At 45.2% G+C, this 14,040-nt stretch overlaps 1 protein-coding gene across 1 annotated transcript in view; it reads right to left on the bottom strand.

The window, feature by feature from the left end:
- The window catches only part of LOC139232507 (probable voltage-dependent N-type calcium channel subunit alpha-1B), a 958,198-nt gene that overhangs the window by 171,982 nt on the left and 772,176 nt on the right, over positions 1 to 14,040 (bottom strand). The window contains exon 25 of the mRNA XM_070862825.1: positions 940 to 1,069. Coding sequence (XP_070718926.1) covers positions 940 to 1,069 — 130 coding nt within the window. The remainder of the gene's footprint in view (positions 1 to 939; positions 1,070 to 14,040) is intronic.

Raw genomic sequence — 14,040 nt, 5'->3', positions numbered from 1 at the left:
TCATCAATGAGAAGAGTGATTGGTGGGCCAGGCCCATGTGACTCCAGCTTTTTCGTGCGTATGGGGAAGTCCTCGTCCCATACGCTGCACATCGAATGAAGGCCTCCGACCAGAATTGAAGGCACCTCCGGGGACCACCAAGTACTTTCTCAAAAAAGTTTTGGGTCGAAGGTGTTCATCCGAAGGAAGCCTCCGACTGGCATTTTAGCCCCGTTATTTTATGTTGGTTTGGCCGATTTCAGGCGAATTGCGCTGGTTTTAGCAGAAATGCTAGACCATCATGTGACAATATTACCAAAGCAGGCAAAGCAAAGTTATTGTTGAGCAAATAGAGCTACTGTTCTAATGTGTTTAACTGTAATATGAATAAATATTTCACTATCCCCGCTATAATTAGATTATAGACCCCTGTCACTGGTCTCACTGAGTTACAGAGTTACTGCTTCCATTAAATTCAAATCCAAGTATTATCCCAGCATTTTGCACAGTCAACCCAAATGCTATTTACAAATAAGCAGGAAAATTGATGTACCAATACCAAATTTATGATTCTTCTGAGGATTTGAGGACAAATTAGACTTTATCCTGTGGATCTAATGTTACAGTTCCTTTTTATTAGGACATGTTTTAAGAGAATTTGCAGCTGAACTCTAGAATTCCTTCCCTAAACCTGTCCCACTCTCTCTTTCCTCCTTTAAGATGCTCCTTAAAACATACCTCTTTGAACAAGCTTTTGGTCATCTGCCCTAACATCTTATGTGGTTCGGTGTCAAATTTTGTTTTCGATAACATGCCTGTGAAGCGCCATGGGACGTTTTATTGCATTAAAGGCACTATATAAATGCAAGTTGTTGTTGTTGAACTGGTTTCTTGAGATATTACTGTGATACTTTATAATAAGTTATTAATTGTTGTTAATTAGTTGCTTCACCAACTTACATTATTTCTTGGTGCATCTGCTTGTACAGGATCCTCCGCTGCCAGTGCTATGCTGCTCATGGCTATCACTAGCAGGATACACATCTCAAAATATCGTAGATTGACAATGTAATGGCATGCCCTACGAACACTAAAAAAAGGAATCACAAATGCATTCACTGTAGCAAGAAATGGGAATATCAATGAGTAAATTCATAAACAGGTACTGTAATATTCTTTGGAACTACATACTGGTAACAAACATTTATTTTCATACAATATAAACTTGCTTTTACCTTCCTCTCTTTTGTTCCAATATATCATGCTATGAAGTGAACTCATAGAAATGACACCCTGTTAAATTTTAATCAATCAACTCTTTGTCCTTTGACAGTTCATTGAGTGGAGCGGGCTGCCGGCTTGAGAAAACAGATTCACTAAATTCCTACAAGCGAGAGCTGGACTGGTTTCTGGCTGGGGCGGAGATCACCTCATAATTAATCAGGGCCAGAGAGGTCTCCTGGTCTAGTTTTGATCACCTAAAGCGGTTGGAGAGGAATGTTGCAGATTTTTGTCCTGTAACAGGCCTGAGTTTTCATCTGTTCTCTCACCTCTCCCAGACGATTACATAGATTTCAGGGGTGCGGTGGGGTGTGGAGTATATGTAAAAGTGATTCCATGGTCGCTATACGAGAGGGCGGGTGTCGATTCCTTATATCAGGGAGTCCACCTCGAGCAAGAGAAGTCTTCCTTATACCCCAACATATAGATATATATATATATAGTGATCCACAAGGCACTGCAGTTGTGTGGGACAAGCTGGAAGGACCAGTGGGTCTTTTTCTGTCCATTGTCCGATGAATGTATGTATGTGTGTACAGATTATATCCCATGTTTTTTTTAAACTGTATAGTACAAGACAAAACATGTTTTTAATAAATACTAAACTACAAAAACTGGGTTATAAACTGCCATATCTTATTGAACTTTTGAAATGTTATCTCTATTGACTTCTAGTTAATGCTATGAAAAAAATTGATAGTAGTGGAAACATCCTCTCTGCATCCATCTTTTCAAGCCCCCTCATAATCTTATATGTTTCGATAAGATCACCTCTCATTCTTCTGAATTCCAATGAGTAGAGGCCCAACCTACTCAACCTTTCCTCATAAGTCAACTCCCTCATCTCCGGAATCAACCTAGTGAACCCTCTCTGAACTGCCTCCAAAGCAAGTATATTCTTTCGTAAATATGGAAACCAAAACTGCACGCAGTATTCCAGGTGCGGCCTCACCAATATCCTGTACAACTGCAGCAAGACTTCCCTGCTTTTATACTCCATCCTCTTTGCAATAAAGGCCAAGATACCATTGGCCTTCCTGATCACTTGCTGTACCTGCATCTTTTGTGTTTCATGCACAAGTACCCCCAGGTCCCGCTGTACTGCAGCACTTTGCAATCTTTCTCCATTTAAATAATAACTTGCTCTTTGATTTTTTCTGCCAAAATGCATGACCTCACATTTTCCGACATTATATGCCATCTGCCAAATTGTTGCCTACTCACTTAGCCTGTCTATGTCCTTTTGCAGATTTTGTGTCCTCCTCACACATTGCTTTTCCTCCCACCTTTGTATCATCGGCAAACTTGGCTACATTACACTCGGTCCCTTCCTCCAAGTCGTTAATATAGATTGTAAATAGTTGGGGTCCCAGCATTGATCCCTGCGGCACACCATTGATTACTGATTGCCAACCAGAGAATGAACCATTTATCCCAAGTCTCTGTTTTCTGTTTGTTAGCCAATCCTCTATCCATGCTAATATATTACCCCCAACCCCATGAACTTTTATCTTGTGCAGTAACCTTTTACGTGGCACCTTGTCAAATGCCTTCAGGAAGTCCAAATACACCACCTCCACTGGTTCCCCTTTATCCACCCTGTTCGTTATATCCTCAAAGAACTCCAGCAAATTTGTCAAACATGACTTCCCCTTCATAAATCCATGCTGACTCTGCCTGACCGAAGTTTCCAAATGTCCTGCTACTGCTTCTTTAATAATGGACTCCAACATCTTCCCAACCACAGATGTTAGGCTAACTGGTCTATAGTTCCCTGCTTTTTGTCTGCCTCCTTTTTTAAATAGGGGCATTACATTTGCAGTTTTCCAATCTGCTGGGACCGCCCAGGGAATTTTGGTAAATTACAACCAATGCATCCACAAGCCTTGCCACTTCTAAGCAAGAAATCTTGCTCTCTCTCAGTAGGAAACATTTCTTTCTTAGTATGATATGCAGAGTGTTGGGCAACAATTATCTCAGATTGATCATAATGGCTGAAATCCGAATGTGAGTTTTGCAGTGGCTTCAAAGCAGAGCAGAAAGATCTTCAGAAAAACTCCTTTACTGGTATCAGCTTTCAAAATTTGTGTCAAATTTTTTTGTGTTCTAAACAGCAAATATGCATCCTGCATCTTTAAAGTACTATTTGAAATTTAGATTTACATTTTAATGCCAGTGTTCAAGCAGATATTATCTTTACAAGGGTACTTTTGGTCAGTCACTTACTCAGAACCCTGCACCTGAGTGGCAGAAATGCAGCCTCCTCATAGGACACCGTGAATTCCCAGCTGCATGTGTCTTTGGCCTCTGATTTTCCTTCTGCCCCCTACTGGGAGAGTCAGCCATAACCACAGTACAAGTAGAACAAATACTGTGGCCTGACAGGTAGGAGTCTCGTATCAGGATTCAGGACATAGTTGCCACTTCCGGATCCATAACTCATTTTTTATGTGCTCAGGTTTATCATGAATGTACCCAACAGAACTCTACATGTGTCATGCGCAAATGTCCTAGAGCAACATTGAGAATTCTGTTGCAATTAATATATTTTCATAAATCTGTTTACTTAAAGGGTTACTCTGCTAATTACATTGAGTTTACATTGTCATTTAAACATTGGCAAACACTTCTGTATCCACCTACTGAAGTTAACTAGTTTAGCAATCTGCAATTGCCTTCAGAATATTTTGTGACTGAAAAAAACCCACTGAACATCATTTGGGAGGTAACACTGGATGAATAATCCTGAGAACCCGAGTTCAAACCTCACCATGGCAGTTTGAGAATTTTAATTCAGTGAAAAATTAAATCTAGAAATAAGAAGAGCTGGGATCAGTAGAAGTGACCATGAAGCTGTCTGGTTGTCACGAAAGCCCAACTGGTTCACTAATGCCCTTTAGGGATGGAAACTAACCATCCTTACCGAGTCTGACTTATATGTTTCTCCTGACCCACAGCAATGTGGTCGACTCTTAATTGCCCTCTGAAGTGTCCTAGCAAGCCACTCAGTTGTATCAAAACCGTCACCAGTGGTTCACAAAGAAGGCACACCGCCACCTTCTCAGGGCAACCGAGATGGGCAATACAATAAATGCCAGTCTTGCCAGTGATGCCCACATGTCGAGAATGAATAAAAAATTAAACTAAGAGGAAATGGAAATGTTATCGTATCAAAGGGTGTTATCTGTGTAATAGATGAGGAACTTTGTGAGATATGGAATATAGAACAGTGTGGTTATAGCTACCATTCACCCTTACCACATCAGTTCACAGTGCTTAGATTATTGTGCAAGCTTGATATTGACATTTTGGTATGTTCCCAGACTGATAAAGGTCAGCTGAGGGCTGTTTAAAACACAAGCAGGTCCCCAATGTACACTCAACCCATGCACAAGTTAGTGCTAAATTCAGCTATCTACAATGATGCACACTATTCCATGTCGTCTGAAAAATAACCAGGAACAGCATTTGTAGAGGACTAGGATAATTCACTTAAGATAGAGTAGAGCTCTGCCTGCATTTCCCCAAAAGGACAAAATTGTATCACAAAAACAGCAGTCTGTATCCCATTATATAAATTTGTAATTTCCCAAACTGGATTCTGGTTACCTCATTCACTGAATTGGTACCCGTCTGCTGGATGCAGTGTATCAAAATGGATTAAAGCCGTCCAATCAAATTCCTATTGAAGGTTATACTAATGAAGTCAAGAATTTAACTAAATTCTGCCAGGTTGAATGGCATGTCAAATTATAATGGAAAACAACCTTTCATTGTTATTTTTCATGCATTTATCAGAGATAGTGATACTGACAACTTGCATTAACATAGCAACATTAACTTAAAAAATCAGCTCAAGATGGCAAATGGAAACAAATCAGAAACGAAGATGCTAAGTCATGGAAGGAGAAATTAGAACTGGTGTGAGTCGACGGGGAGGATGGTTGTGACAAAAAGCTTGGCTGAAAAAATGGTTCTTGGGAAGGTTTTAAAAGAGGAGAAAGAGAGAGGTGAAGCGGTTTAGAGAGGGAGTCCCAGAGATATGGACCAAAGTGGCTGAAGACATTGTGATGGAGTGAAGGAAGGGGAGTGCACAAAAGGCCAGAGTCAGAGAACAGGAGGATACAGGAAGGGGATCGAATGGCAGAGGAGGTTACTGAAATAGAGAGGGGAGGGATCTGAAAATGAAGATACTAAGCTGAAATGATATATGCTCACTTCAGGGAATGCCTTAAAATGATATGAAATTGTTCCATAATAACTCAGCCATGTACCATGTGCCATTTTGTCTGTACTGTTGGGCATATTAATTGTTTGTAAATTTAACAAATTTCCTCACAGGCAGGGAGAATAAAAACTGCATTGTTTTGACTCCTGGTCAATTAAATATCATAAGTTAATAAAGATTGAACCTCTCTTATCCAGAACCCTCGGGACCTGGCCTGTTTGGGTGATCACGTTAAATTGGACGGTACGGATACTGAGCAAGGGGATATCGGGGCTGGCTGGCTTGGGGCTGGGAGTGTGGCAGAGAGATCATGGGTGGGGGGGGGAGAGGGGGCGGTGGATCATGGGGTCAGGCTAGAGATCGTGGGAGTCGGCAGCGAGGAAGGACTTCAATTTGTTCATGTCAGAGCGGCCGGGAATGGTTCTGGACGAGGGGTGGTTTCGGATAAGGGATTTCTGGATAAGGGAGGTTCAACCTGTACTGTCTTAGTATTTTTTAATATGCAGTATTACAAAGTATTCTTCAAACTTTTAAAAAGAAATTGATACTACAGGATGTATCTCACAGTACCAGTGGGTTAATGCATTCCCCCAATAGTACTGCGCCACACAGACCAGTGGGGTGGGTCACAGATCCATCCCTCGTCTGTGCGATTTAGGTGATCTTAGCTAGGACACCCGAATTACGAAAGGTTAACAAAAGAAATCAACTACCATTCACCATTCCCATCACTGACTATTCAGAGAGCCTTGATGGAAAGTAAGCAATTGGCTGTCGGGGAAGGAAAAGACCAGAGTTGGCTGTGGTGCTCCTCACAGTCGGAAAACCCGGAGACATTGTTGAGGCTCACACATGAAGAATGTAGGAAGGTCAAGAGGGGTTGCAGGTGCAAGTGGAAACATACCTCAGCAAGAATCAGCAGCTCCAGGGACGGAGAGAGTGAGGAATTGTCCATTTTTAAAGGACAATAGTGTATTATGTTATTGCTAATCAAGTCAGCTCCCTTTTATGGGGAGAAAACAGATGAGCACAGTGGTGAATGAAAACAACAAGCAATTTTACTTAATTCTCTTCACAGTTGTCGGTTATCCCTCTGTATTATATCTACTGATATTCAATTCAATGTTTTGAAGTCAAGCAGTGTTAGTGTTGGAAGCAACAGAAGCTACAGTTAAGTTTGAATGTTAAGTGTGCCTTTGTACAACAGACAATGGACTCAATTTTCCCCAGTTATCTGCGCCGTTTTTTTGGTCTAAATTAAAATCTCCAAGTTTCCACAAAGTTTCTGCACTAGTGTAACTCAGTTAATTATGATTTTTTAAGGTTAGTATTTTTTTGCATCATAGGGGGCGTAACATGATGTCTGCACCAGTTTTTCAGATTTATGGAAGTTTGACCAACTTACATTTTTGCTAGGACGGCGTATGTGACCACTCCCAAAAAACATTCTGGGTACTTAAGAAAAACCAGCGCACATTAACAACTTGGCGCAGAAAGACACCATCGTTTTTACGCAAAGTTTTGGAGGGAGTCAAGAAGACATTAACTATGCATCATGAAGCTTAATTTTTCAAACTTAAAACGCAGAAAATGGAAGTCTAATGCAATTCTTTAATTTTGGATTTTTTTCAAAGTGCCACGCCAGCATCGAACGTCTCCTCACTGGGCTCGAGCCGGCAGAATCGCTCTCTCACCTGGACACAGGGGCTCGGGGCTTGGCTTCAAAAGAAGCTCGGGGCAGTGGGAGCTGGGGTGAGGTGGAAGCCGAACTGAAGGCATGAGAAGCCTTACACTCTGCAGCAGCTTCAAAAGGAGCCTGGGGGGCGGGGGGTGGCGGTGTTTGCCAAGCCCCTGTGTCCAGGCGAGGGAGCAATTATGCCAGCTGACCTCGAGCCCAGTGAGGAGACATTCAGTCGGTGGTGGAGTGGTACTTTGAAAAAAAATCTAAAATTAAAGAATTGCATTGGACTTTATTGCCCCAAATGTCCTCATTTGAATGCCTAGCTTCCCATTCTAAGCAAACAAATTGCATATGCACAGACCAGGGTGTGGTCGACCTTGGGGAGAGAGAGAGCAGAGAAGCTTTAACTCCTTGTCCTGCTGTTTTGAGCTTCTTGGGGGCAATATTGACAATGCCATACTTCGTGAAAGCCTTCTGCATGATGGTGCTGCGGAGGAGACGACTGATTCGAAGACATTGCATGAGGAACCTCAGAGCACATAGGATGATGGGTAGGAAGCCATACCCATGTCGGGTATATCGAGACAGGCATTCATACCTGCACCTGTGAGATGGCTGCGTTTCCACAAAGAAGTTGTAACCAAGATCTGTGAGTTAATAAAAGCAGACCTGCAACCTAGAAGCATCAGTTGAAGTGAAGGTTACTGCTGTACTTTCATTCTATGCATCTGGATCATTCCAGGCCACAACTGGGGATGTATGCGCCATTTCTCAACATGCAACACATATCTGCATTCAGCAGGTGACTGCTGCACTATATGCCCGGAGGAGTGACCACATGAAGTTCCCCATGACCGCCCAGGCAATGCGTGACAGGGCTGTGGGCTTCTCCAGGATTGCTGGCTTCCCCAAGGTACAGGGCTGCATTGATTGTACCCACATCGCCTTGCGAGCACCTTTGGAGGATTCCGAGATGTACAGGAACAGAAAAGGCTTCCACTCCATTAAAGTGCAGCTCGTGTGTGACGACATCCATCGTGTCATGTCATTTGATGCAAGATACCCTGGGAGCACCCATGATGCATTCATCCTATGCAAGAGCGCTATATCTGCCATGTCACAGCAGCAGCCAGAAGGGCAGAGCTGGCTGCTGGGAGAAAAAGGGTACGGCCTCACCACCTGGCTCATGAAGCCCCTACGCATAACCCGGATGCAAGCTGACCGGGAATATAACGTGTCACACATTGCGACACGCAGCATAATAGAGAGGACCAATGGCATCTTGAAACAACATTTCAGATGCCTGGACCATTCTAGAGGCTACCTGCAATACTCTCGAGATTGTCGGTCAGTTCACTTTTGTGTGCTGCATGCTGCATAACTTAGCCATCATGAGACAGTAGCAGCTGGTTGTAGATGACCCACCTGAGGTTAGAGTGGCTGATGATGAGGAGAAAGATGCAGATGATAAGGAGCAGGAGGAGGACGAGGAAGTCATGCAACTACCTGAACCCAGAGCACGACGGCGGAGGAGGGTGGGCTGTCGTGCCCCTTTAACGATTGCTCGAGCCTTGCGCCAGCAGCTCATCCGTAAACGCTTTGCTGCCTGAAGGCTCAGCGACAACTAATCCAAATGGACCATGTTTACTGTTTGGACCCGTTCCGCAATGTTGTGTTGTGTTAATGGAACAAATAATGGAAATGATTCTTCTTTAGATCAAAAAGTTATGTTAATAATGGAACAAATAATGGAAATGATTCAGTTATAATTTAAAATATATTTATTCAAAAGTTTAACACTTGTTTGTACTTAACTTAACTTTAATAAAAATATTATTGTATCAAACTTTAAAGTTTTCAGTTAAGATCACTTACAAACTTTAAGATCACTGACAAACTTTTAAACCTGTAAATTTACATCACTTACTAAAAACTTTTAATTTGAGAAAAGTTACAACAGTAACAACAATAATAACAACAACAGCAAAAAAAGGCTACACCCATCTCTCCTCCACTTTATTCTACAACCGCCCGCTGCGCTTGGTCTTGGTGACTCCATCCTTGCCCACAGGTGGTGGCGCAGTGTTTCTCGGGTTGGTACCAAGCTTATTCTTTCGAGCATCTCAGGTGATGCGCACTTCTTGATTGGGGGCGTGGGCAACGGGTAATGTGGAAGGCTCAGCTTGGGCCTCTTCAGAGGCTGGTCTAGGGATTGGAGTGGGAGTGGCAGTTGATTCTGTTAATGGCCGCGGGGTCTGGTGCGTGATCCCTTATTGCAGCAGCTAACTCTGACATTCCCTCCCTCAACTACCTGCAACATACCTTCCCTCATGTTCAACAACAGTGTATCAGCTACCTGCGACATTACCTCCCTCATGTTCCCCGACAGTATATCAGCTGCCTGCGACAATCCCTCCCTCATGTGCCCGGAGAGTGTTCCCATTTCTCGAGAGAGTATTGTTACTTCTCCCAACAGTCCCGATACCTCATCACCCACACCACTGATGGTGTCCAAGAATGATCCGCACTCATTGCCATCATCAGAACCACATCTGTTAGATCCTGCACCTCAGCAGAGTGCTGTTGAGCTCTGCTACCCCTCCTCACCCTGGGTGTGGCTCACTGCATCCCACTGGGACCCACAGCCTCGGATGGTGGAGCCCTGGGTGTGCCTTGCTGCATCCCACTGGAATCCCCAACCTCGGACTGTGAGAAACCATGGAATGTCCCAACACTCGTATCACTCAGGAAAGAGCCTGGCACCTCAATGGACAGCGCCTGCATCTCCTCCAGAGTGAGTACAACAGTGGGGGCTTCATCCATCACCTCTCCCTGCCCTTCCCCCTCCCCCTCACCCCGGAAGGTGGAATTGGAAGATGTTCTCCTCTTCAGGCTCATCTGCGTCTGAATCTTCTTCTGCATCGGCTTCAGCCTCGTCAGGGTTGGTCTTAAGTTCTGCAAAATGGTTAGCAGCAGAGGAGGGGGCAGGGTGGATGAGTAGGCTCACACAGCGCAGGCAGCAGGCTCATTTGAAGGACCACGATGAATGATAGCACATTGCATCAACTGAAGCATAGCTGACGGAGACATCCCCATGAACCGAAGCATGGCTAGCCCGGGCAGTACTTAACATTTAGCAAAGCCACACTGTGGAATTTGCAGGACTTACCCTCTCCCTCGAGTGTGGGCCCAGCTTGTGCAGTGGTGGTTGCTTTTCTCCAGGCTGGACCCATCAAAGCAGCTGCTTCAATTAAGTTACTGACATGCAATGCTTTTTCCAGAGTTACTTCACACATAAGAAAACAACGTGCTCGTATATTTCCGAATATCAACAAAATTCCAATGAAGAAAATGAAATATTTTTAAAGTTCACTTTTTTTCTTGATTTGCTGAATAAATGACCAGTCCAATTTTCAAATGTCCTCTCAGAAATCGCTGGCATTTATGATTATAGCAATTACTGCTGCTGATTAGATTAAGCTACAAAGGAGGTTTTACGCAAAATCCAGTTTTAACCTTTTAGAAGGTTATTTATTCAAGAGATACAACAATTAGAGCAGGAATAAGCTTGCAGCCTTTTCAGAGTAGCCTATATATAAATATATATATTATATATACACAAAATGTATTGTTCCAAACATGCAGATTTTCCACAATCTTTACAAAACAATGCGTTGCTTTTCAAGTGAGCCTGTTTATCTGGTGGACAGTGGGCAGGGTGAGCCCACCAGCCTTCCGCTGAACTGTGCCAGACTCCTGAACCATTTTCAAGGTCAGGTCTCATTAAAATATTATTGGCAAGCTGCCCATGTGGCTGGGGACCCTGACAGGCACATCGGAGGGTGGGGGTATAATCTGGCCACTCCTCCGTGGAGCTGAGCAGCTCGTTGTTCCTTAAAGAGGGGCTAGGCGACTGCAGTGGGGGAGGGGGGCGGTGAACGGTCTGAAAGGGAATGGGATGATTTTTGTGGGGTGCAGGAGGAGCATTAATGTTGATCATGAGTGTAATGTATTTGCTTCATGGTTTCTTTGCTTAAGAATTCATAACAGCACATTGCTATTAAGAGCTAGTTGGTTTATTAGCAAAAGGTTTAACAATCACACTACACATTACCAATTCATCCATCAGGCTCACAACCACCTGCCTCATCGTGGATCCCCCGAATCCAACTGGCTGGGGTTTTATTGAGTCTTGTGAACATCACGTGACTGGCTAAGCCACTCCTAACTCAACTGCTCAACAAAGCTGTGAGCATACTCACAGGTGCATATATTACTAGGAGGAGGGGGAGGGACTGGCAGGAGCTAAGGAAGGGCCTCATTCTGAAGGATGAACGCATTGTGACAACTTCAGAAAATTATCGCTTTGACATTGGGATCCATATTATATTGTCCCACAATCTGGGAGTGGAAGTCCTTCCTGTTGACTGCCTTCCCCAGCCTCATTTAAAAAAAAGTAAAAAAAAAATGAACCTGAGAGCATTTTCTGAATGACCTCCAGTGGTCCCTTGAAGGACTTCTTGTTTGGACACTTTACATTGGGTTTCAATGGGCTGACCTTACGCACCGTGCTGTAGCAGCATTAAAATTGCACTGGGATCCTTCGTGCATCAAAAGACAAAAATTTGCATAAATTAATGAGGCCCCTGCCAGTTTCAGGCAGACACACTGGGCACCTATGTCCTGGCCTGCTTTAAGATCGCAGTGCGCCGGATTACGGTGTCAAAAGGGCTGCACGGTGATTTTGGTCTCGCTGTCATGTTTACCCACCAAAAGTGCTTTTAATGGAGTGATGTTGATGCAATGAAAGACAGTGAAGATAGATTTTCCTGTAAGAACTTGTCAAAGCTTTGGACCTGCAGCTATGCTGCTATTTTTTGATAGTGCTATTACTTTCATTATCAGCTATCTGCACTTTTCCAATGATACATGCCGAATGATTCTGGGACTTTTATAACTGGTGTTTGATCAGTTCATTATAAATACTCTTTTAAAGGTAATGATATAATTTTGAGAAACAGAAAAAGGCTATTACGTCCAACAAGGCTGGTTTGATTGATGATATCTCTACCCAACTTATTAGCATTTGCCTCAATCCCTTCTCTCTCAAAAATTGCATCGAATAGTCTCTTGAAACCCTTTACACTGTCTCTTTCAATGATACTCCCACAACTCCATTAAAATCTGGATGAAAAATGTCTATTTGACTACTCTTCTTGCATTTCATTGCTTTTCTTTTTAAACTTATGCCCATTGTTAGTCTTAGAGTTTCAATAATGAAATGCTCTTTATAGAATGCTCTATATTCAAATGCTGATGTATAGGGCCCAAGTTTCCACATGATTCGCGCCTGATTTTTAGGAGCAACTGGTGGAGAACGGACTATTTTAGAAATCGCAATTCTCCACATTTTTTTTTCTGCAGTTCTAGTCAGGTAGAACAGTTCTAGTTTAGAACAGAATTTTTTCTTCAAAAGGGGGCGTGTCCGGCCACTGACGCCTGATTTGAAAGTTTCCACAGTGAAAATGTACTCCAAACTAAAGTAGAATGGCGCCAGTGAAGATTTTTGTAGAACTGAAAAAACCTGTTCTACACATTAAAAAATCAGGCGCAGGTTACAAATTAGGCGTCCAGAACGAGGTGGGGGGGAAGGGGAGGGGAAGGGAACTCATTAAATTCGACAATAAATCCTTATTTATACTTCTACAAATATTATACAAATAAATCCAACCTGAATAAACATTTATAAGCCAAGAAAAGATTAAATAAACCATCTTCCTACCTGTGTGAAAGTGCTTCAGCCAGAGAGAATTCTGCAGTTGTTCGTGCTGAGCGAGAGAGGGAGGGAAAGTAAGAAGAGAGGGAGGGAGAGAGGAAGGGAGAGAGGGGAGAGAGGGAGGGAGAGAGGGGAGAGAGAGAAAAGGAGAGGGAGGGAGGAGAGAGAGAGAGAGAGGGAGGGAGGAGTGAGAGAGGGAGGGAGAGAGAGAGGGAGAGGGAGAGGAAGGAGAGAGGGAGGGGAGGAGAGAGGGAGGGGAGAAGAGAGGGAGGGGAGGAGAGAGGGAGGGGAGGAGAGGGGAGGGGGAGGGGAGGGGGAGAGGGAGGGGAGAGGGAGGGGAGGAGGGAGGGGAGAGGGAGGGGAGGAGGGAGGGGAGGGGGGAGGGGGGAGGGGAGGGAGGGGGAGGGGAGTCGGAGGGGGGGGAGGGGAGGGGAGAGGGGAGAGGGAGGGGAGGGGAGAGGGAGGGGGGAGGGAGGGGAGGGGGGAGAGGGATGGGAGGGGGAGGGGAGAGGGAGGGGAGGGGGGAGGGGAGGGGAGATGGAGGGGAGGGGGAGGGGAGGGGAGAGGGAGGGGAGGGGAGAGGGAGGGAAGGGGAGAGGGAGGGGAGGGGAGAGGGAGGGGAAGGGAGAGGGAGAAGGAGGGGAGAGGGAGGGGAGGGGAGGGGGAGAGGGAGGGGGAGAGGGAGGGGGGAGGGGAGGGGAGGGGGTGTGGAAGGGGGAGGGGGCAGGGAGGGGGAGGGGGAGGGGAGGGGAGGGGAGGGGAGAGGGAGGGAGGGGAGAGGGAGGGGAGGGGAAGGGGAGGGGAGGGGGAGGGGGAGGGGGAGGGGATGGGAGAGGGAGGGGAGGGGGAGAGGGGAGGGAGGGGAGAGGGAGGAGTGGGAGGGGGAGGGGAGAGGGAGGGGAGGGGAGAGGGAGGGGAGGGGAGAGGGAGGGAGGGAAGGGGGAGAGGGAGGGGGAGAGGGAGGGGAGGGATGGGAGGGGAGAGGGAGGGGACGGGAGAGGGTGGGGAGGGGAGAGGGAGGGGAGGGGAGAGGGAGGGGAGGGAGGGAGAGGGAGGGGAGGGGAGGGGAGAGGGAGGGGAGGGGAGAGGAAGGGG

Source organism: Pristiophorus japonicus, chromosome 20 (assembly GCF_044704955.1).
Source record: "Pristiophorus japonicus isolate sPriJap1 chromosome 20, sPriJap1.hap1, whole genome shotgun sequence".
NCBI lineage: Eukaryota > Metazoa > Chordata > Chondrichthyes > Pristiophoridae > Pristiophorus > Pristiophorus japonicus.
Note: the sequence above shows the minus strand (reverse complement) of the source record. Positions and strands in the feature narration are given on the sequence as shown.